A 25,489-nucleotide genomic window follows, 5' to 3' on the forward strand; every position below is an offset into this window, starting at 1 on the left:
ACTTCCTGTCTGGTTTTCCCGCCTATACTTCCTGCCTGGACAATCAGCATTTATTTAAAACATGATTGACAGAATACACACAATGGTCCCATTCCAGTTTACCTATTGCACAATGCTGCCGTTATATTAATAAACACTTTTGATGAAGTGAACTTTTGGCTTTCAATAGCACTAAATCTTGGCATGGACTCTAGTTGATTAACAATTTCATAACATATACTCTAGTTCTTTTTAGTAAGAACTGTTTATTGTGTGTCTGTCTGCCTGTCTTCCTGTCTATCTATGTGTCTTCATATCTTTTTGTAGAAGAATGTTGTGCCAGGTTTGGGAAGCTATTCTAGTATTATTGAAAACTTAGGCCATGTACTGTTGCACATACACTCATTTATTTGTCAAAATTGATTTAGTATGTATTGATTAACTACATGCAGGCATTGTACTAGCTTTGAGACCACAATAGTGATAATATTCCTAATAACAGACTTGAGGTATCATTTACAAGTAAAGCATCTTCTTTCATTTTTTTTAACCTATTTGCAAGAAACTTTACTAAGTTATTGTGTTTAGAATTCAGCACAAAAAAATGAAATATTTTTTTTTCCTTAGCAGTCAGTACTACACAATTTAATTTTGTTCTGGTAGTACCAGACTAAGGATTCTGTTTGCACTTTTATAACTGCAAATATGCCATTCCACTGGTCCCCCTGAACCATTTTCCTTACACTTGCCTACTCCTAAAACCTCTTTGAAAATAGCTACTCTGAGACTTAATATTAATTACTTACTATTTGGCCTATTGGCTCAGGATTCTTATTAACTAACTCTTGCCGGGTCTCCTTAGCCTTATTCCCCAGGGAAAGGTGAGTGTGCTATCCACCCATTCTGCAGCCTTACAACTCAGGACAATCAGATCCACAGCCCCACTATGGAGGACAATCAGACGCAATAGAAAGTCAAGTCAAAGCATGGCCTTAGTTTATTACTGTATCAGCTTTTACAGGTTAAGTGACATTGTATATGTGGGGCTACCTGCAGACAATGAGAGACAACCAAGCCCTCCCTCTGGCTGCAGGAGCATCTAACCAGATTTTTCTGCCTCATCTTCTTTCAGTAGCTTTGAGAGTATCCTTCTTACTCGAGCCAGACTTTTCTCTGTCCTGCAGGCCTCGAGGTATAGGCCCTGAGATAGGTTAGGCCCAACAAACTCTTACATCTTAAATTAACCTATTTCTATTATTTTATACTTTACCATGAGGCTCATGGTTTGTTACCTCTTGCTGCTTGTGCGGCTACATGGTGTCAGCCTGACTCTGCCTTTTTCCTCCTTGCATTCAGTTTAGTTTTCTGGCCTACCTATATTCTTCCCTGCCAAACAAATTCTTTATTAACCAATGGTAATAAAATATATTCATAGCATGCAGAGAGGAATCCCACATTTCACTCTGTTTGAATTTATTAAAAAACGTCTCTTTTTAGATTTATTGTTTCTTTATATTTCAAATAAGAAAAACAATATTATTGTCAGATTTGCAAATGGAGATACAGTCATTCTGAGGATAAAACCACTATAATCTCTCTTCTATAGCACATTTTATTTCTCTAAAAATGTATTAAATTTTAATACATCTTTATATATTAAATATATTAAGATTAATAATAACATTTGTGTCAAAGCAAGTGTAACTTGTAGAAGTTACTGTACTAGCCATTTTCCATGTATCATCTGTAAACCTTTTAGTAATCCAATCTATTAACTTATATTATTTTCTTTATGCTAAACAACTCATGTGAAATAGAGATGGGCTTGGAACCAGGCTTTTTAAAACTAAAATCCACTGTGCATTCTAAAAGACAGTGCTGCATATATTTGACTCAATTTACCCCTAGTTTGGTTAGAAGTCAATGATAATTTTAGCTAGATATTGGTGTTCATATTGTCTAACATTCCTTGAAATTACTTAGATACTTGTGTCCTCAAACAGTAAATATCACAGATAAACATCTGCAAGGCTCTAACTCTGTTTCTAGTATTGGGAAATATATATTCTCTATTGTTCTAAATCATACAAATCATTTTACCCAAAGCATGGTCTTATTTCCTCACACTTCCATAAATTTTTAAATCAAATTATAAGGGAGTAGCATTTATTTCCTAGAGAAATATGATATAGTATGATACTTTTTTTTTTTTACAAAAATACCATGCCATGTAAAGATGGTCACAAAAGCAAGGCAAAAAATTGAACTATAAGTCATGAAGCCTGCACACCATCTACCAAGTCATTCAATGAGCAGTCATTCGCCTTTTCTGGCATTTTTTTTATTTTTTATTTTTTTTTTTACCAATTAGTTAAGATAGATTTGGAGTATCAAAGTTTCAGTAAGTACTTATAAAAGCATTAACTAATTTTCTATATTTTAAACATGCATGAAAGATAAATAATTACTTTGATGACAGTAAAAAGTTTGCTATGTCTCTGTCTTATTTATTTTATCTCATTTTTCTGTCTCCATTCTAACACATTTTACATTTTTCATGCTATCTTACTGTCATATGAAGAGAATTAAGAAAAGTGACCACACTTGGTACTTTCTTTATATCCTCTTAGGTACATAATCTCTCCTTTCTCTCTCTCTCTCTCTCTCTCTCTCTCTCTCTCTCTCTCTCTCTCTCTCTGAGTGAAAAATTTGTATATTGAATAATTCTTATGATCATTAAGTGCTCATAATCACTTAGCTCAAGAAGGAAACATATTTGCTGATAACCCAGACATTGTAAAGAAGTAAGTTAATTAATCCTCACACCACATACAAAAAATAGGTAGCAAGTATAACATACTGATAAAATAGACAAGGAAAAAAATTAGCCAGTAGGCTTGACTCTGAAAAGCATATATTTGTTTCTAAACCCATACTCAGTGTACTTCTTAGTTCAGTTGAAAGCTTACATGAGCTACTAGCTGAGTAAAGGAAACAGGTGAGCTTTCCCTGGCTTCCTGAAATACCTGTTGAGTCTATCTACTAGTCATGGATATGTTGAATATTTAGTCTGTTTCTAAGAGTCAACATTCCATGGTTATACTAATAAAAAAGTGTAACTTCAGGGCCGGCTTGTTGGGGTTTCTGTTATGCCCAGTTCCCCACAGCCATCAACCCCCCCCCCCAATCACCCAGAGATCTCTATAAGTTATAAAGCTAATTGGCCCATTATCTCAGAATACTTATTAGCCCTTGTAGATTATATTAACCCATTGTTCTTATCTATGTTAGCCATATGGTTTGGTACCTTTTTCAGCAGGGCAGCTCACATCTTGCTTCTTTGGAGTCTTGGCAGGAGTTGGAGGAATCAGGTTCCTCCTTTCTAGAATTCTCCTGTTCTCATATATCATTTCTACTTCCTGTCTGGTTTTCCTGCCTATACTTCCTGCCTGGCCAATCAGCATTTCTTTAAAACATGATTGACAGGCAATTCTCCTGCACCAAAAATGTAGTCTCTTAAATTGTAATCCCGTTGAGAGGACACCAGCCTGGGACTTTAGATAAAGACAGGAAAGGATGATTAGGAAATATCTATATTACACTGTATAATGATATATACATATAATATACAGCTTGACATATAATTAATACAATACTAAAGATCAAATTGTGTGTGGAAGGATGCTAGGATTTCTTCAGTCTAGCACATGAAAAGTCACCATATATTTCCACCAGTACAAAGACTGGAAGGCAACCTGTGCTAAATCTTTTATGGATAAGTTTAAACTAAGTAAATACAAAAAACTCACCTTATTATAAGTTTCTCAAATAAAAACATCACACAGATAATTTAGAGAAGTCACTCAAACACTTTTTTTATAAGTGGATTAAAAACGACGGTGCAAGTGTAAATACTAGGAGAAGCTTCAGAGGCCAATTTAATAGTGTAGATGGTAAGATGTACAGAACTAAATGCTTTCTCAGTAGAGTTTGTTTGTGTATGTATTGCATGTTCTGGATCTATATGGCAATTTCATGGAGTCAAAGACTATGAGAACTGGAAGGATTCCCCTACACAAACATGCTGTATTCTAGGTGTTCTTTGAAATTTTCCATGAATTTTCTTCTGATCCCTGCCCACTACCTGACTAAATGCTGCTGAATAACATGGTCCTGTTTCTTCTTGATAGTTCCAAATTATACTATGTATTCTTTGATGTGCTTAGATGAAATCTATGAACTCCATCTTTTTTTTTTATGGTGTTTTCTTCTGTCTGCAATGAACTAGAATTTGTCTCATGCTGCATACATACAAAGCAGTTTTTATTCAGAATTCTACTGATAATTTTTGTTGATATGTCATTTAGTTCAGTATTATGCCCATTATTAAAACGAGGTCTCTGGGTCAGAAAAATTAAAAATGTCAACAGTGATATTAAGGATAATATATGACAAAGTTCTATAATAATAAACCTTAATTTTATATCAAATCTATGATCTATTTGTAGGTAGCATATATATTTTTAAATAGTCATGTAAGAGAATTAACATATATTTAATATAATATACATATAACAGATATTTATACTTTGTACTGTGACATCAATACCTATGCCTTGGGTGATTTTTTTTCTTAAATTATCTTCCAGTTGGCATTTTAACTATATTTCCTATCTATGAAGTGAAAATCCCTGCTTCTGCTTTACAACACTTATGTGTGTTTGCTACAGATCCCTATTGCAACTGAATGTATTGAATGTCTGCCATTATCAGACCTGTTCTGCACAGAGAAGAATTAGACACACAGAGCTCAAAGCTATCTTGTGTACTTTGTCCTATTGAAATAAAGAATGAATAGACAGGGATCAAAAGACTATGTCATTACAAGTTTTTAAAATTGTTTTAATTGAAAAAAGCAATTTTTTTCTTTGAAGGTAGTCAAATGGATTTGGTACAGGAATGTAGCATGAAATTAGGAATTAGAAAGTCAATGAGAGGTCCGTAAGAAGGAATTAGATGTTATTAGCAATGGTTTAAAAATTTGATTATATTAGCATATTTAATCAACTACCATTGTATCTGTCTATATGTCTAAGACTACTCTGTGATGGAATGATTATACAGGTAATGTAAGAAAGAAAGAGGTTAAAATTTTTATTTTAAACCTAGGGATATCAAGAAAACAAAGGTGCAGCATGGAACAGAGAAAAATCTAGGAGAGTCAGGGCTACAAAGATGAACCCCAATTAATAAAAAAAAGCAAAGTCCCTAGGAGAGAGCTCCACAGAGAGACAGACAGAAACAGAGATCTATAAAGTAAATACCTGAAACTTACAATATTGAGGTCAAAATTCATACTGCAACTTTGGAAATTTAAGATATTCTCTCTCTCTCCCCCCTCCCTTCCTCCTTCCCTTCTGTCTCCCTCCCTCCCTCCCTCTCCCTCTCTCTCTCTCTCTCTCTCTCTCTAGTTCTCTTCCATTTTTTTCTTTCATGATGTCTCTGTATTTGCACTTAGGGCCCTCAACTGATTATATGACACCCTAAATGGCTACCAAGGGAAATTTCCTTCATTTAAGTCAACTGATTATAGATATAGTTTATCTATATCATGCCTTCATAGCAACAAAAAAATGAATGTTTGATCACATGACTAGATTAACTCACTTAACACATAAAATTAAACACTATAGAGATCATTTTCAGGAAAGGGAAAAATAATTTTTAATTAGTTGGAAACAAAATCAACAAAATTAGTGATGGTTTGGATCACTGGGTGAAATTATGGGCTAAATGAACAGTGACCAGAACTCTTGAAAAACAGTATATTTTAATAGTCATACTGTAGACAGCAAGAATCTGTTTAATAGGCATACTGTAGACAGCAAGAATCTGTTTAATAGGCATACTGTAGACAGCAAGAATCTGTTTGTAAAAGGGGATCTCATTTGAGATCATATTTTCAGGTTGCCTGGGGAAGACCTCTATTGTTAAGGATCGTAAATAGTGTTGGGAAGAAATTTTGTTTCCATTTGTTGGATTGATTTGGGCTAATTCCAATTTAGACAAAAATTACCATGCCACCCAGAGATAGTTAAATGCGAATGGTAATTGATTCCTTGTTCTATCATGTGAAATTGGAGGAAGTATGGCCAAAGACTTTTGGAAGGAATAGCCTTCAGATAGTCTGGATAAACAGAATTCTTTGTTATAGCTAATCATAGCAGGCCCCATTTTCTGAACAAAGCTTACAGATGTTTCACCAGGGAGTCTGGAAGAAATGGTAATTCGGTGTAATTTTATACAAAATTATTCAAAATTATTCAAAATAAAATGTAATCTAGTTCAATATATTTCCTGTATGATTCCTTGTTTCCCAGTCTTCTCTCCTTTTCTATACTATGCTATTAAATAAAAAAAAATTGACAAAAAGAATAAGTGTTTTTTGTTTTTGTTTCTTTTTTATTTATTTTTATAAAAGAAAACAAACTATCATTTTTTTTCATTATTCCTACCAATCCAAGTTCCTACTCCTTCCCTTCTTCCCATTCCCTCCACATACCCTCCCACCCCAACCCCATCCAATCCTCATTGTTTTGCAAAATAGTCCACAGCCATCCCTACTGTATCTAGGATGAGCAAGGTATCCATCTAAAGAGAATAGGTTCTCAAAAAGTCAGTACATGGAATAGGGAAATATCCTGGTGCCATTGCCAGTGGCCCCTCAGCCTGTCCCAGCTGTGCAACAGTCGACCACAGAGAGACTAGTTTGTTCCTATGCTTGTTCCCAGTTCTGCTGAAGTTTGTGAGCCCCCATTAGCTCACATTGACTGTTTCAGTGGGTGTACCTATCATGGTTTTGACTGTTTTGTTCTTATTCTCATTTCTTTCACTCTTCAACTGGACTTTAGGAGCTCAGTCCAGTGCTCCGATGTGGGTCTCTGACTGTTTCCAACAGTTGCTGGATATTCATCAGTCTGACTACAGGGCAAGGTCAGTTCATATACACTCTTTTCTATTGCTTAGGGTCTTAGCTCGGGTCATCCTTGTGGATTCCTGGGAATTTCTCTAGAGCCAGGTTTCTTGCTAATCCTATAATGGCTCCCTCAATTATGATATCTCTTTTCTTGCTCTCATCTTTGTTCTTCCTCCTTCTCAAGTATCCCATTCCTTCAAGTTCTTCTCACCTTTCCCTTTTCCTTCTACCATCCCTTCTTCCTCAAACTCCATGCTCCCAGTTTTGTCAGGCAATCTTGTCTATTTTGACTTTCCAGGTGGATCTGTATATATTTTTCTTAGGGTTCACCTTATTACTTAGCTTCTTTAGGATCATGAACTATAAGCTCAATATCCTTTGTTTATAGCTAGTATCCACTTATGAATGAGTACATACCATATTCATCCTTTTGGGTCTGGGTTACTTCACTCAGGATAGTGTTTTCTAATTCCATCCATTTGCATAGAAAATTCAAGATGTCATTGTATTTTAAAGCTGAGTAGTACTCTAATGTGTAAATGTGCCACATTTTCTTTATCCATTCTTTGGTTTGTGTTTTCTTAGAGCTAAATTTATAATGTCTGCCTTTCTTTCTAAATGAAAATTTCAGATAAATAGAAAATAATTTCGGATTTTGAATATTATAAATTAAAAGCAGACACAATGTGTTTCTGGGATCACATCTAGGGAATATAGAAAATTGCTGTTTCATTTCTTTTTATAAAATGTTGGCGTATTTTGTACATGCAATTCTATATATCACATCTTAATGACTCTGATTAGAGTCTCCAAGCTTAAATCAGTGTAAATTATATATGTTAGATTAGTTGTGACTAAATTTTATTTATCTCAGCTCATTAAACATACCTTTGTCCAAAGGTTGGCTTTTCAGGACTCATAAATTGTATAAACCCTATCCTGAAAATATTAAATAATTTCAAAACTAAAGAACTCTCAAGGTTTAAATTGCACACCCATTACAGTATCATGCTGAAATTTTAAGGTATCATATACTGTCCAGCAGGATGTAAATTTCTCCTTTGTCTAGTGTTTCCACAAATGTAAACAGCTCTTCTTAAATTACATGGTAGGCTTCTCAGACATCATGAAACTGTCAGAGCATCAGATGGTACCAATATTGTGATCACATGCTCTTAGGATAATAGTGCTGCCTCATAGCCAGAAAATGTGTTTTGGCAATTTTATTCAACAATATTATTGTAATTGTTTAGTTATTAGATATGATCATTATTATTTTTTTACTCTGACTATAATTATGCCTAGAAAAACAAACAATACTGTCTTGGTCTTAGGATCTCCAAGGGGTGATAAATGTCTTGCCCTGGGCAAAGTTGGGATATTACAATATTAAGCTATTTTTACAAATGTCTACATAAATTTATTTTCTCTGAATAAGCAAATGAAAAGTTTCACAGAAATTATTGGACTTATGCTATAAAATCTGTTATAAAATATAGTGTCATCAAAATTTTATGGATATATATATATATGTGTGTGTGTGTGTGTGTGTATGTGTGTGTGTGTGTGTGGATGGCATAAACTAAATCTATCCATTTATTATGGCTGTCATAACAAATACAAATAAATCCAGCTGCTTTAAAACTAGAGAGATGTATTTTCTCATAGTTCTGGAGGGAGAAAGTTTGCCATCAGGTGCCAGTAAGTTGATATCTCTAAAGGCTTTAAAGGAAAATCCATGCCTGTCAATGCCAGCACACTTTGGTGTTTCTCTGCCACACTTGTCTCTACCCACCCCTCCCATTTGTGTCAGGGAGCAATGGTTCCTTGCAAAGTCCTTGAGGACTTTAGTTTCTATTGCTCCTCTCCTAATTGATGTCATTGTTCTGAGTGTGTGTTAACTGCTGGTGCTTGTCTCCATTCTTCCATGTTACTTCACCCTCTTCAGAGACAGTCTGTTGAATTTTGTGAGCATTGCTTGCATTTCTAGCTACTTGTTTTAGTTTAGGCAGGGATGCTACAATTCATAAATGAACTTATCCCTATATCAATTAATCATTGTTGATACAGGAGAGTGAAATTTTAAACTTTCTTCTCCTGAAAGTATATTCTTCACTGGGTAATAACCTACACAAATGTTTGTCAAAGGACTTTTGAGACCTTAGTGTAGAAGACTTGCATGCTCAGAACTGGAGTTTTTCTAAATATACACATATTTTGAGAGCATAAATGAGGAAAGTGGGAATAAGTATCATCTGATTACAACTGAGTAAGAAGTCATGTTTTAATACTCAGGTTTTTTGTAGATGAAGGAAGTTGATATTGTGAGGCCAATCACATAACCATTTCCCTTCCGTATAGCATATGTGACTTAATGAGTCCAAACTATGTCTTTTCAAAGATAGTAAATTATTTTACTTATGTATTCTTCATGATCCAAACACACTTGAGCTTGAAGGTCAGAAACCAAATGCTAATTCCTGCCTGTGGATGATAAGTGAGGGATGTAGCAGTACACTTAGTGCTGCTGCAGTTAAAGATCTCTAAACATTCCTAACACACACTACTATTTCAGGGAATAAAAGCATGGCCACTTGTCTTTGCCCTCTCTTAAGTTAGGAGATTTTTACATTCATCTACTTATTGTGCCTTTTAAATTATGAAGCATGTTTCCTTCCAAAGTCAGCATCCCATTGATTTAATTTATACTCCGATTTTGTATAAGATATGTTCTTCAAAATATCTTCTAAAATATTTAATATAGCTAGAATATCACCCTCAAAGTTCATAGTGAAATATCTTTTCACCTATGATTGTGCTTGGATATGGCAACTTGTTGACCAGAAAGTATCAACATAATCAGGACACTGTCACTCAGAATACACTTGCTTAGCTTGGAATGGGTGTATTTTTATTGGTTTTCATTACTATTTGACATTGTACTTTACTGTATAACAGTCAGCTTTTAGTTATCTATTGGATTTAGAAAAGGAGACATGAAATTTAGAATTTTCCTCATTTTTCCTATTCAAGTATGTCCTAAATATAACAAAATTCTGTTTCTTAAATATTGCACATGTAACTTGACCATTGTCATATGTTTAATGGGACTGTAAAATCATCCTGCAGACTCCCTCCCACTGTTCTAAGGCTGTGGACATATTCTTCTTCAGGAGGATTTGATTTTTGCATACCCCACAGTTCACTGAATGGTATAAGTTTGAGGATATTGGATTAATGTGTCTGACAGAATATTCACTGAGTGTAGAACAAATGTCAAGGTGATGTGTACCAGCATGCCTATTTCAAAGAACCCATTAACATCTTTCCTCTCAACTTAGATCTACAGTTCCAAAGGATCTGATTCAGAGGCATATGCATTATTATTATTTTTGGAAAAATTAGACATGAGGATTCTAGAAAAAAAGACTTCAGACCTGTAGAACTGGTTTAATTAAAAAGTCAATAACAATAAAACCTTAAGATGGTGACACATAAATCTTGCAAAATAATTTTTCCCAAATCCCTACAATATAGTTATTAAGTAAAATACACATACATTAAGATTATTTTTTACTTTAACTTATTTAAGAACAGATTGGGTCATTTCTTAAAAAACCACAGAGTCTAGTATGATTAGTAAATGAAAAATGTAACAGTTACTCAATTAATTCAGATTTTATTAGCAGAGTAAACAAAGGACTTAGTATACAAAATTTAAAAGGGGTTACTTGGATAGTTATACCTTAATTATGAAAACAAAATAATTACAAATTTCCCCTTCATTTTGATAATTTGCATAATATGGCTAATTATTGAGAAATCCATGCCTGGTTATGAAGAAGATGGACTGAACAGTCTTGGTGAAACAGATTGCTGGAGTCTAGTAAATACTGACCTCTTTTCCTCTGGGTAACCAAACAGTGCCTGATTCAAGTTGCACATGGAATTTTAGTTCTTGACCTTATACCCTGGAACTCAAGGTGAAGTTTCATTAAGTTGATAAGGGTAAACACCGTTCGTAAATCCAATACAAACTTAATCAGTAGATGTTCAGATTTTTGAAAGAGCAGTTTAATCTAAACATTTGCCAAAGATAATTTTCTCTCACATGAAGGACCTTTCTCTGGGTATCATTTGGGGAAATCGGAGCTCTAGATCTACTAAGTTGTGCAGCTAAAATGGTGCTTTCTAGTTTCTATTTCCCCACTCTGACACAAGAAATGGACACTTACAGAGCAATCTAAAATCAGCTTTCTTCTTTGCCTTTTCTACTAGCCTCCTCCCTTCTCCAGTAATCTTCCCATTTGTCTCTCCAAATATAATTCAGTGATACCCCATGCATGAATCACTCTTTATGAGTCTTTCAAAGCATTTAGGGTCATTTTGTTGGGAATCATTTTTTCCTGCATTTTTCCTGTGCTACTTTTTGTTGTTGTTGTTTTTCAAGACAGGGTTTCTCTGTGTAGTTCTGCCCAGGAACTAGCTCTTGTAGACATGGCTAGCCTTGAACTCACAGAGATCAGCCTACTGCTGCGTCCTGAGTACTAGGGAGTATGTGTAAAGTATAAAGGTATGTTCCACTACTGCCCAGCATGCTACTATTTTTAACTGTTGATTAAATCATGTACTTTTATATAATTAACCTTTTCTCTAGGAAAAACTGGCTTGAGAACAAAACAAGATCTTTTGTGAAATGCAAAACTCACTGTAGGGTCTGGGGAGTATATAAATGTCATGATATAGTTAAGGTACAGAGCTTAAAAAAAGCTGTACACATGTAAGGCATCAAGAATTCACTGTGTCTAGATCATTTCACCAGACTACTTTACCCTTTTATGTGTGTGCTGTGCATGTGTGTGTGTGTGTGTGTGTGTGTGTGTGTGTGTATGTGAATACATATGTGTATGGGCACATGTGCTCATGAAGGCCCAAGATTGATGTCCAGAATCTTTCTTAATGGCTATTCACTATATAAAATTAAGTATGGTCTCAGTAAAACCCAGAATGTGCAGATATTGCTAATCTAGCAAGGTAGCATTTTCTGGAAATGCCCTGTTGCAGGCATTTGAAGCTAGAATCACATTGAAGCTAGAATGACATCTGTGCAGATTTACTGAGATTCAAAGAAGCAATAGTCTCATATAGCATGCATTCATCTTATGTGAAGCAAATGTTAAACTCATGGTCAAATTGTAATAGAATTGTACCTAAAAACTAGACAGAATTTGTTAAAGATGTTTATTCTACAATTGCAATGGAGTACTTGTTTCAGAGAAGAGCCTAAGAGTAAAGCTATTGGTATGGAAATCTTCCAAGATGAAAGTCTTAAGAAGGAAATTATGCTACTGTAGAAAGGGAAGATGTACATGATGACCACACCTTGTCCTGTCACATAGCAGCTTTGAGTTCTTGAAACAGAACTGAAGAAATAGGAAAGAAAATTAAATCATTTACTAAAGACATAGAAGTCCCAAAAGAAACTTTCATGGATTTCTTACAAAGATTAACATCAGAAATAAATAGACTAATACCAAATTCAGAAACTAAGCAATAATAATTGAACCTCTGGATTTTGAAAATGCTAATTCTCAATGCAAAAGGATAATTAGGTCATTAATGGCAAGGTCAGCACCTTTGGATGAATAGATACAAGATACAATTGATATTGAATGTCATGATCATGGTGATACTTGGATAGGAGAGGTGATTTCCAGCGACTTGAAGAAAAATCAAAGTGTAAAGTGTTTCAATTGAGGCAACCAAGTTTAAAGGCATTGTAAACAGGAAATTCCTAGGAACAGTGTTTTTTTTTTGTTGTTTTTGTTTTTTTTTTTCTTGAGTTTAATCCATTTAGAATGGCCCTCTCTTCAGGACGATGCAGGAGATGTGGCAAAGGCAGGCATTTGACCAATAACTGTAGGTCAGCAAGGGATATTCAAGGTTCCTTTGCCATCAGGAAACTCCATGTGAGGCCTCTTGCAGGCTTCTATGCCAAATCTGGTTCAGTTTTTCCTACCATCAGAGAGGAAATTCTGAATGCCTACCTATTGTTAAAAAAAAAAAAAAAAAACATACTGCTCTGGATAATAAAACAATTACAGCAGAGAGAACAAAAATTCAAAAGAAACAATGAAGCTAGTATTTTGGTGAAGTTCTATAAGTGAACAAAGACCAAATTTTAAAATAATAAAAAAATGATGTTATCATTGAAGGCCTGATAGACACAGGTGAGGATGTAACAAAAATTTCATTAGAAACTTGTCATCATAATTGGCCTCTCCAGGATGTTCAGTTTTCAGGGATCAGAACTTTATCTAAGGAAATGCAGAGTGCAATGTGGCTTGAACGTGTTGGACCAGAGAGGAATATTAAAACTGTATGTGGTTAACATAGCAGTGCATTTATGGGGACATGATTTGTTACAGAATGAAAAACTTATATTAACATTCCCCCAATGTTAGAAACAAACCATTTAATGTACATTTCCAGAAAAAATATTACAAGATTTTATAAAGAATAGTCACTGATCTTTCAAGTGTATACAGCTGTTGATCTTATGAAGGCACCAATGGTCCTACCTTTAAAATGGTTGACAGGCAAACCTGTATGTTTGGACAATGACCTTTAATAACAATTGTTTACTAAGTGATTCAATCATTGGGCTTTCTACAGTCTGGCATTTCTTTGCCTCAGAGAAAACACAATAATATATATTTAATATCTATTATTAATATATAATGTATATAATATATACAATAATATATTTAATATATCATCAATTAATTATTTATTGATGATATCTTATTAATATATTATTGTATATAATATATAATATATGTCAGACTTTCTGTGAATTTTCTATTTTAACATGGCTTATTTTTCTTTACTCCTTCTGATCTATGACTGTGTATACTGTCTCTTTAAAGACTACCATTTTAAAATGCCATTTACTTCTTTTAATAACCGTTTATATTCTTTTTCTTCTTTTTCCCAAGCTTTTGTACATTTGTCCAACACTGTGACACATTTTGAGGTCTTTTATGTCTGAAATTGTCCTCGTGTGTATCTTCAGGAGTGCTTCGTAAAATGCTAAGTGCTCCTTAAAAACTTACGCTGCACCATTAGTAGAGTATATACAGTACTTTCTGCTTGCTTCACGTGCTCCAACATGGCGGAGTTGCTTGAGAGCCATGTACACTGTACCATTTCCAGGCACACAGCCAGTCCATGTTGATATCAAGCAAGGCACAGTAAGCTTCTCACAAACCCTATCCAAATGTTCAGACTTCCATAAGAGCCAGAGGTCACATCGGCAGTGTCACTCAGAAAGCCTGTGTTGCAAAATGATGTTATTTTTTTTTTCTTGCTACTGCCGTGTCAGGAAAACCTCTCTTAAATGAGCTGCTACACACTGACAACAACAGCAAGAAGCTGTGCTAAACTCTGTATTTTTGTGTCTAGAATTTCTTTCCAAACCCTCTCAGGTTTTTAAGTGGATTTTAGTTGGCCATGTGGGCGCCAATTTGTAGAAAGGAGGCCACCTGGTTCATTCCAAACTGCTTTGCCCTGTAATAATTACACAGAAACTGTATTAATTAAATCACTGCTTGGCCAATTACTTAAGTGTATTGCTAGCTAGCTCTTACATCTAGAATTAATCCATCTCCATTATTTTATATTTTATTAAAAGGCTCGTGGTCTACCAGTAAGGTTTAGAATGTCTGTCACTGGCAGTGGCTGCATAGCTTCTCCCTGACACCTCCTTCTTTCTCCCAGCATTCAGCTTAGTTGTCCCCACTTAGCTCTGTTCCCCTATAGGCCCAAAGCAGTTTCTTTATTCATTAACTAATAAAAGCAACACATAGACAGAAAGACATCCCACATCATCTGAGAACTACTTGCTAAGCTCCAGCCATCACCAGTAAACAAAAAATAAGACCTGATCCCTGGCACGGGCTATTAGAATCCTGTCTTGACTCTGGTGTTGCTCCCTCGTGCTCTCTATGATCACAGGGTAATGTAATCTATAAACTACTTTATGGGCTTTTCAAAGAGTCTTGTCACCTAAAGGTTCTAGATCCTGCTAAGGTTTGCAGTCATGAGAGTAAAAACGCATGACTAATGACAGGAGAACAAGAAGAGTGTTAAAAAGCTTCATCTTCTGGTCCAAGTATGGATTCTGAAGAAATGACTAAATGTTTTGTCTAACTTCTGTCTCCCATTTGGATTCATAGAAGATTCTTTGTGCGCAGACACATGTTTATCTCTGTTGACAACACAAAAGTTCTTTTATGGAGGGACTCTTCCTTGATCACATGTAGGACACTCTTTGAGTAAACCACATTAAAAATGAGGCAGTCAGCGGTATTGAAACATCTTGACTATCACTACATAGACCACAATTGTTTCTCTAGCATATTTTGTATTTAATCACAATAGAAACAGGATACTTTTAATCTATCTCCTGGGCTATAACGTAGCAAGATAATCTATTTTTGTACACTTTGATGATTTTCTTAGGTGAGACTGTGTAAGACAAACTACCATGCTATGGATGGATTGGCAACAGGTACTTCTTTTCCCAATTCTAGATATGTTTAGAAGTCCCAGATCAGGTTACCAGCACAGCAGGTTTCTAATGGTGATCCATTTATTTTGTACAAGTGACTGCCTTCTTTCCAAAATCCTGGCACAGTAGAGAAAAGCTGCAGTGGTCTTTCTTTCTATTGTACAAATCCTCCTCCCACCATGGGGCTCCACTCATGCAAATTCATTTTAAAACAAAACACTCCCTCTTGCTAACACATCAGAGAGATTAGGATTTTGGATAAAATCTAAGCACTCAGTCCATCATGGTATTATATTTGCTTTCTTGTTTAAAGTAAAACCCTACTTGTCATCATATGAACAGACTTTTAGGAATCAACAGAAGGAATAGAGCTTTGTAAAATAGACTTCAAAATAAGGGTCTTGATTTTCTGACAATCTAAGTTAAATTGGTCATTTAAAACATTACTAATAAATCTCATCATATTCTGTTGCTTTATTAAGAAAAAATAGGAAATGGATTTCTATGTCAACTAAACCCTGCCAAGTCTCACAGGGAAAACAATCCCTAAAAATCTTCCCAAACAACCTCTTGAAAATCATCCCCAAGATTTAGTGTCTTAAAACAATAGTTATTTGTTTCACTTATAATTCACTAGTGCAGCTATCCAGGCAAGACTCAGGTGTGCAGTGCTTACAAAACCACACTGGGCTATGAATGTCTTGGTTTATGAATGTACCCAGTGTTCCTGCTGCCCAGCTGTCTGAAGCTCACTTCTTATAGAACTCAGATGATCATATCTTCTGTGACCCAGTGTTTGTCTCTTAAGTGACCTAATCTAATACTGAGTACATGACAGTATGGGAGAAAAACAACCTGCTGGAAATGGTGAAATATGGGCATGTTATATGTGCATATTTCATTTGAAAAAGCAAATACTAAAGTTAGACTAGATTTGTGAGTTCAAATGGTGAAATGGATCTTACATCTTATGTTATAAGTCAGAAATAAATTTTTAAAGGGGGTTACATGCATGGAAGAAATTAATTATAACATTTTGTTTTGCTAAATTTTATAATTGTTTTGCTTTGGTCTTGCTACTGGGGATTGACCCCAGAGCCAGCGATACGCTCAGCACCTACAGTGTCACTAATCTGGACCCCAGTGCAGAATGTATATGTTTCTTTACACACATTTCTTTGATTGTCTAATGAATGATCTCTGGCTGGATAGTATTAATAATTGATTTAATTATTACCCTGATAGAGCTAGAAGTTTCTTTTCCACATGCCAGTTTCCAATTAACCACTCAGAGGCTAATATTAATTACAAACTTTTTGAACTTTGAGCTCAACTTATTATTAACTAGCTCTTACCACTTAAATTAACCCATTTGTATTATTTTATATCTTACCTCGAGGCTCATGGCTTGTTACCTGACATCTTGCTTCTCTGGTGGTAGACAACATCTCTCAGACTCCCCCTTCTTTTTTTTTTTTTTTTTTTTTTTTTTTTTACTGTATCTTTGCTTGAATTTCCCACCTGGCTCAATTCTGTTTGGCTATTGGTCAAATCAGTTTCTTTATTAAGCAGTGGTAATATAACATATTCATAACATACAGAAGGACATACTACATCACCATTGGAACTTTAGATAATAGCAACTTCAATATATCTTAAAAGCTATTTTTGTAGTATAGCTACATATTTTGTGAATTCTTGTAGACATAGTATCCATATACAATCATTATTTTGAATGCCAATATAAATACAGTGACCTGGTCTTGATGATGGAGAACAGTTAGTGTAGTCAAAGAGAGAATTAGAAACCACTGCACACAGTTGAAATACACATCCTTTCTGGCTGTAGCATGCACAGCCAGTCAGTTCTCAAAACATATTGTTTAGTTTGATTTAATTTAGAAGTTTGCCAGCACATAGTACAATGAATGTTAAGTCAGGTTTATAGTGGGTGTCATTCCATGCTCGTAAATATAAACTTAAAAAAGAGTCGTTATTTTTTTATCTTTCCTTCACTAATTTCCTAACTCACACAAGTGGAAATGGTTCTTGAAGATTTTATATGTATTTTGTTTCAAAATTTATTTTGCCCAATGTTTTCATTTCCATAAGTTGAATGGGATATATTTATCTGTTGAAATATTCATCTCCTCCACTGATACTGCCAGGAGTTATTAGTTATGTTTTAGATTTGGTACAACTCTCTTCTGGTCACCATGACATGACATTGAAGAGGACCCATTAACGTGAGTGATGCATGTTGTAATTTCATTAGTGCCATCAATAATGCATTACATGTTTCTTTTAGAAGTCTTTGTGTGTGTGTGTGTGTGTAGGGAGCATTTCAGCAGAATTATATAAATTGCATTTATTTTACTTGATTTTAATTTTGTTTTTATTTATTTATTGTGTCTTTCACATCATGCTTCCTGATCCCAACCTTCCCCCAGAATAAAACAAAATAACATTTAATAGAAAAAAGAAAAAATTAGAAAGGGAAAATCTCACCATGGAAGCTGAAGTGTGACACAGTGAGTCATGCAATAAATGCCTTTAACCATATAGTTTTACATGCAAGCATGCATTGCAAAGAATCGTTAGTCTGGTTCAAGGCTCCTGACCTCTGCTAAAACTTCAACTCTGAATCTTCACTGGGTCTCTACTTGAACATCCTGCATCTCTGGGTCCACAAGAATTGTTGTACCCCTCCCCAGTCCAGCAGATAACTGATGGAGTAGATACTGGGGTGGGATAACACATAACTCTGTTTCTGGGCCTGAGTATTTGCAGGACTCATTTATAAGATCTACATTTTTAGAGATGAGGGAAGATAGGCTTGGGTGTAGAATTAATGTTATCTCAATAACCGCACAAATGATTCCAGTTAAATAATACTTTATTTATATGTGATGTCTGTAATGCCACGCTGAGATTCATGTTTTTATTTATGCAAATGGGAAGGTGATTGAATTAAAATAGTATTCACAACTATTGTTTTTGCAGGGAAACATTTTTAAATTGGACTAGAGCAAGCATGTCTGTGGTCAGTGTCCATTGAAGAATATAAATCTTTGTGATTATAATCCAGATTCCTCAATGGATACTTTCTGCACAAACATTTTCCATTTTCTTCTACTCTTATTGTCCTCATCATCTATGTGTGACTTTTTTAAATAGGCTATTAGTTGATTTTCAGTCTTACTTAATCTGAAGTGTATAGGTTTATGATGGGAAGGAAGTACATTTGAGGCTTCTGACAGGCTTTTCAAGCCTTTAAACTACAAAGGAAAATGATAATCTGCTAACTTTTCAGAAAACAATGCAGATACATAAATTTGTTATGCAAACAGGAATCTGAGTAGTGTCTATACACAAAAACTGGAAACTATTAGCTACTTTTGAAAGTCACTAAGAGAAGTAATCTTTAGAATGAAAATATAAGATTGTTTATTCCCAGTTTGTTCTTCAAGTTAGATAATAAACAAAGTGAAGATATATTCTATTATTATAGTAGAGATAAACTTCAGCTTACATTAGTACCTACCCAAGTTGAAGGTTTTCCTTCAAATTAAGATGAAAGAGTCCTTGTCACTTATATTCAGCTGGAATCTCAGTTTCTGAAGTTTTGTTCTTATTTGTATCCAGTTTAAGTAGAAATGGATGTGAGTATTTATCTTATGTAATAGCTTGCTACAAGTTTTCTACTTGAATCACATAATGTATGGAAAATGTGGAATTTCATAAACCAAAACAATGACATCTGTTCACATGGCATGTTTAGAGTCACTAAGAAGGCAGGTGTGCATTCTCACTAGTTAGAAATGGCGATCTTCAGACTCCATTGCATTGGCCTTGGAAAAATTCATGTACTGTTTTCTAATGTTAAGAACTGATGAAAGAAAGTACTTGTATTTATGGTGATTTAGAAATGAACATTCTTTGTAGAGTGTATGTTTATTGTTTTATATTATGTTGTATTACAGCATGTTTCTTAAGATAAATCACACAATCTGTAAGAACGGAAAATATTTGTTAATAGCTTCTGGAAAATGTCTTCTGCACTTTTAGATTCTGTATATTTGAATGAAATCATTCATGATTAAAGTTGAAGCTAAAAGGAGAGAATTGACAGTGGTAAATATCATGCATATGATTTTTTTATTCTACTAAATCTAAATTTGTTTTTGAAAAGTAGCACAAGTTTCATACAAAGGAGTATTGATCATTATGTTTGAAGCAAATCCGTTTAACTTTGTGTTTTAAATGAATGGATTATTAAACAGTTTTTCTTTTTTTTTCTTTTTTTATTGAGAAAAAAAATTCCGCCTCCTCCCAGCCTCCCACTCCTCCCCCCTCCCCCCACTCCTCTCCCTGTCCCCCCACTCCTCTCCCCCTCCCTCTCAAGTCTGAAGAGCAGTCAGGGTTCCCTGCCCTGTGGAAAGTCCAAAGTCCTCCCCCCTCCGTCCTGGTCTAGGAAGGTGAACATCCAAACTGGCTAGGCTCCCACAAAGCCAGAACATGTAGTAGGATCAAAACCCAGTGCCATTGTCCTTGGCTTCTCAGCAGCCCTCATTGTCCGCCATAAAACATAAATATGCATGTTTTGTCTGCTGCATTATTGGTTTCATTATGATTTGTGAGTATACCGAAGAAAAGATCTCACTACTTCTTTAATTGTCCTTCAAAAATAACTATGCTATGGTGGAACTGTCAAGTTTTTTATAGACTCTATCATGCAAGAGATAATACATGAGACTGTCCTAGGAAACTTCATTTCTGTGCTAAATATTTATTAATTTGTCTTGATTTCTGCATTATTTGTGTTTTTCCCCCACAAGTGTCAGTTTGACCTAACAAAATTATTCTTTAAGGTGTCTCAATTAAGCTGCTTCACTAATTCTTGTGTTTTTGTTTTAATTTTACAAACTTTTAAATCACTCGGTATTGGCCTTGACTGACAGCCCAGTGGAAGCCCAGTGACCTAAGATTAATGTGTAGAACACAGAAAGTGGAAGAACAGCATTGACTCCCACAAGTTGTCATCTCATTTACTGTTTGTATTGCGGCATAAGCAATTGCCTCCCACAATGTGCCCAAAATTACACACACACACACACACACACACACACACACACACACACACACACAGGGCAGTATAATTATTTGCTATGTGTATAGTATATTAGTCATTCAGCACATATTTAAAACCTCAAACATTTATTTTTTTTCTTTTTTTATTTATTTATTAAAGATTTCTGTCTCATCCCCGCCACCTCCTCCCATTTCCCTCCCCCTCTCCCAATAAAGTCCCCTCCCTCGTCAGCCCAAAGAGCAATCAGGGTTTCCTGCCCTGTGGGAAGTCCAAGGACCATCCACCTCCATCCAGGTCTAGTAAGGTGAGCATCCAAACTGCCTAGGCTCCCACAAAGCCAGTACGTGCAGTAGGATCAAAAACCCATTGCCATTGTTCTTGAGTTCTCAGTAGTCCTCATTGTCCGCTATGTTCAGCAAGTCTGGTTTTATTCCATGCTTTTTCAGACCCAGGCCAACTGGCCTTGGTGAGTTCCCGATAGAACATCCCCATTGTCTCAGTGTGGGTGTACCCCACGCGGTCCCGAGTTCCTTGCTCGTGCTCTCTCTCCTTCTGCTCCTGATTTGGATCTTGAGATTTCTGTCTGGTGCTCCAGTGTGGGTCTCTGTCTCTGTCTCCTTTCATCACCTGATGAAGGTTAATATTCAGGAGGATGCTCAAACATTTATTAACCTATAATGGTAGACAGGTTCACAATCTTAATGGCCCCCATAGGGGTTACACAATTATTAGCTGTGGTTTTGTCAGAGTAGCTATGGCCTTGCTGTAGAAAATATGTTATTACAGGAGTGGGTTGTGAGATCTCATAGGTTCAATTTACTCAGCATGGCACACAGTTGCTTTTGCTGCTACCCATCAAGATGTAGAACTCTCAGCTCCCTTGCACCATTTCTGCCAGCACGCCAACATGAAGATGATCAGCTAAATCTCTGAATCTGCAAGCCAGCCCCAATTAAATATAATAATTGCATAGTCATGATGTCGCTTGACAGCAATAGAAACCCTAACTAAGACAGAAATTGTTACCAGGGACTGGGGTACTTTTGTGATATACCTGATCATGTTTTTGCTCATATGAATTTGGACTTGTGGTACTTTGTGTTAGGAAAGCATTGGAATGCTTTAAATATTGCTTAATGAGCCATACCAATAGGAATATTGAAGAGTGTTGCTGACAGTGATTTGAGTTTGTGGCCTGGCTTGAAAGCTTTCAGAGGAAAAGAATTTTTGTATGTGACCTACAGATAATTCTTGTGATATTGTGATGAAGAATGTGGCTGCTTTTGCCCTTGTTTGAAAGGTCTGTTTGAGGCTAAAGTGAAGAGCTTTGTTTTAATTCCCTTGACAAAGGAAATTTCAAAACAGCCTAGTATAGATTCTTCCATGTGGTTATTTCTCTAATGAAGATTTATAATGAAATGAACCAAGATGAGTAAGTAAAAATACAAAATGCGAAATTTGAGGAGAAAAGGAGCACCAGGAAATGGAATGGAGCTAAGTCCAGTGTTCAAGGTGATAAACAGATAAAGAAATGAAATAACGGAATTGCTGACCTCAGGGAAAGATCCCATCAAACTAAGCTTCCTACTTGTGAAAATGAATTCAAGAAAGGCTTATGTCCAGGCCTGGTGGTACATGTCTTTAGTACCAGCACTTAGGAGACAGAAAAGGCAAATTGCTAAGTTTAAGATCAGGTGATTTTACATTGTGGCATGTAAACTCAAAAAAACTAACCATTACCAGATGGAAATTACAGATATCTAGTCCAAGATGCCAATGGTACATGGGGCAGCTACTGCAGCAAAAGATTGTCTAGCCCAATGTGTTGCTAGGCTAAGATCCAGAAAGTCTCTGCTGTGGGTTAAGGCTTTACAAATTCTCCTTTTTGTTGTATAATGCACTGACTCATTTTTTCCATAGCCAATAATGCGCTAAGATACAATGTGGTATTATTTAATACCTCTGCCTCATGTATTTTCTGGTAATTAGCTCTAGATGCTTTGCAAATGTCTCACTTAAAATTTTGGAAAACCCCTTTATGATATGAGATAGCATTGTCTGCTTCAATCAGGAAGCATACACTGCCTGATGACTTTTGATTCTACAAATGAACTTTATCTCTGTGCATTCAATCATTATAGATTGAAAAATAGCAATGCTGCATTTTAAAAAATTTCTTCGTTATTTTGTAGACATTATTCCTGACAAGGTTTTGATATGGAAATATAATTGTGCATAAAACATTTACGTATTCCATCTTTCTTTTAGAAACATCCTGTACCATCTTGATGGGAAGACAAGCCAGTTTTCCATCATCAAGGAGGCTTGGGAGCAGTGCAGTTCGCTGGCCTCAAATGAGACCATTCAAGAGGCCCTGTCCGATGTGCTGAATAGCATCCATTCAGCTCAAGTTTTCCTCAAAGCAGGATTGAATGTGTTTGAAAGTGTCTTGGTTGAAAAGAACTGAGAAAATACACAGCATTTTAAAAGTTTGTTTACAAGTATAAAAACAAAATCTCTAAATTGACCAGGTATTGTGTGTGTGTGATCAAAAACTTTACCCTAATTTTAAAGCTATTAGATGGCATATTTTTAAATGTACATAAGAAAGAACATTTTGCACATTTTAAATATTTTTATATTCCCATTTTAGTATATAACAGCAATTATTGAAATAATACCCAAGATTTATCTATTACAGAGAAATATGCTGTATTTTTGTAAATAAAATGCTTGTGAGGGGGTTAAGATATTCTTGGCATTACCATTGCTGTGGACAGAATGTGGAGGAATGCCAGAATTCTCTCTAATAAAATTTCCAGTGACTGAGTTTCTATGTTAGACATGGAGACCTGAAAAGTTTTCAGATAAATGTTCAAGTAACTGTTCAATATGAAGAAGTAATGCATTTTGAATGAGGAATTGATGTTCAGAACCACTTTAAATGTTTCTATTTTATAAAATGAAGTTCCTTTTCTTGACACAACTAGATGTAGTAATGCACTGGTTATGAAGTTGAATTTTGTAAGTACTAATGAAAAAAGAGCCATAAACATTCCATGGGGGAAACTCTCAAGAAACTGGAGAGAGCAATTTAAATGCAAATTCTTCCTAAAGCTACACGTTTTGAAAATCTTAAATTGCCTCAATTGATGCTATGTGAGCTTCAGCAGTGATATACATTGACAAGGGACAGCACATTCCTTCCTTTCCCTTCTGTGGTTTCTAATGGAATGACGAAAGCAGGGAATAGGCTACAGGAGGGCATCTCACATGGCTGTCCCTCCTTACATCTTTTCCACAATCCCTTGCTATAAAGTGATTTTAACAGAATACTGTATAACAATATTGGAAAATTCTCACAGTTTTTCTTTGAAAATCCAAAATATCATCAAATACATGTGTTATTTTTGCCAGTAGTAAATTACTGGCCCCCCCAAAAAGCCCTACTATGAAAGAGATGTCTGTTTTTGTCAACAAATATTCTAAATACAAGAAGAAAATTTATCATTCCCCCTTTATTTTCCTTCATAGTGGCTAAGATAAAAACAGAAAATAGGCATGCCACTATGATATCAAAAATTTAAGTGCTTTAGAGCCTTTGTCTCTTACGTAAGAGAGGGACTTTGTATTTGGGTATTGTTAGTCAGAAGCTCCACAGTCCATATCCCTTCAAACAAAAACATTCTTCCTGGTGATGGAAAAGCAAAACATTTACCCTACCTTGTCAACACATTTGTTTTAAAATATTCTTCTCCCTAAAAACAGAAAAAAAAATATTCTTCTCATACCGAGTAATGCAGTTTTCCTTTGAGAGTAGACCATGAAAATATTTCTTATGACATTCTCTACACATTTCAATCCTGATACAATTGGCATTACACATGGCCAGGAAAATGTTGTAACTATCTTTGTTTGTCTAGGACTTTACTTCTTTTGGATAAAGTAAGGTTAGTTTAAAAGAAATCTGGAATTGATAGAAGAGAATTAAGCATCATTGACTAAATGATTTATAAGGGGCAGTTCTTCCCACCATTAATAATGATTGTATGCTCAGAGCATATAACTGGGACAATATGCTAGATAATTCAGGCAGAAACACATATTCATCTGAAGTGCCTATGTATGAACATTTTTATATGAAAAATTAAACTACCTTTTAGTATATTTAATGTACTTACTTAATGTAATTATGTTGAACATACTTGTTTGAGAATGTTTGCCACAATGCTGAATGTGTATAGGAAGGCATCACAAGGGTCTAGGTACTGCTCGCCTGGCCCTATTTCTTTTCCATAGTCTGCAGAGATGAGCAGAAAAGGGGTAACAGAATGCTTAGACTGCCAGAGAATCAATCCTATGTCAAGGGTGTTCAACACTGAATCATACTTATTTGTATGAAGTTGAATTTAAAACAAAGAATGACAAAATACTTTTGATTTCATAGATTATAATCTTAGATCAAACCCTAAATTGTTTTAGCACAATAATTCAAAAAAGTATGAAGAACAGAAAATCACCGTTTTCTAGATATTTATTTAAAGACTTTGTACATAGAAATAACTAATCACATATAAATCCTGTATTACTTCCTGATAAATTTATTGTATTAGTTCTTTGAAAACCGCAGTTAACCCATTGCTAGCATATTTTATTAGATCATTTAAAAGATCAAACGAAAAGATAAAATTACATTTAAAATAGATGTCAATGAATTCTAAAGATTCTGTTCCACATTTTGGTTTTAAGGGAGCCCTGAGCCTTGTGACATAGTATAACAGCTGTGACATGCTTACGTCAAGACTCTTTCAGATGCATAGCATGTTAACTTTCTCCTGAACTGCCAAGTGAATGAAGTACCGAACAAGGT

General features: G+C 35.1%; 1 protein-coding gene across 1 annotated transcript in view; it reads left to right on the plus strand.

The window, feature by feature from the left end:
- The window catches only part of Naaladl2 (N-acetylated alpha-linked acidic dipeptidase like 2), an 835,422-nt gene extending 812,228 nt beyond the window's left edge, over window positions 1-23,194 (plus strand). The window contains exon 14 of the mRNA XM_041659204.1: window positions 22,888-23,194. Within this exon, the coding sequence (XP_041515138.1) occupies window positions 22,888-23,086 (199 nt within the window). The 3' untranslated portion in view covers window positions 23,087-23,194. The remainder of the gene's footprint in view (window positions 1-22,887) is intronic.
- The last annotated feature ends 2,295 nt before the right edge of the window (window positions 23,195-25,489 follow it).

The sequence above is a fragment of the Microtus oregoni genome, unplaced genomic scaffold (assembly GCF_018167655.1).
Source record: "Microtus oregoni isolate MIOR12 unplaced genomic scaffold, Mior012 000010F_ref0000083, whole genome shotgun sequence".
NCBI lineage: Eukaryota > Metazoa > Chordata > Mammalia > Rodentia > Cricetidae > Microtus > Microtus oregoni.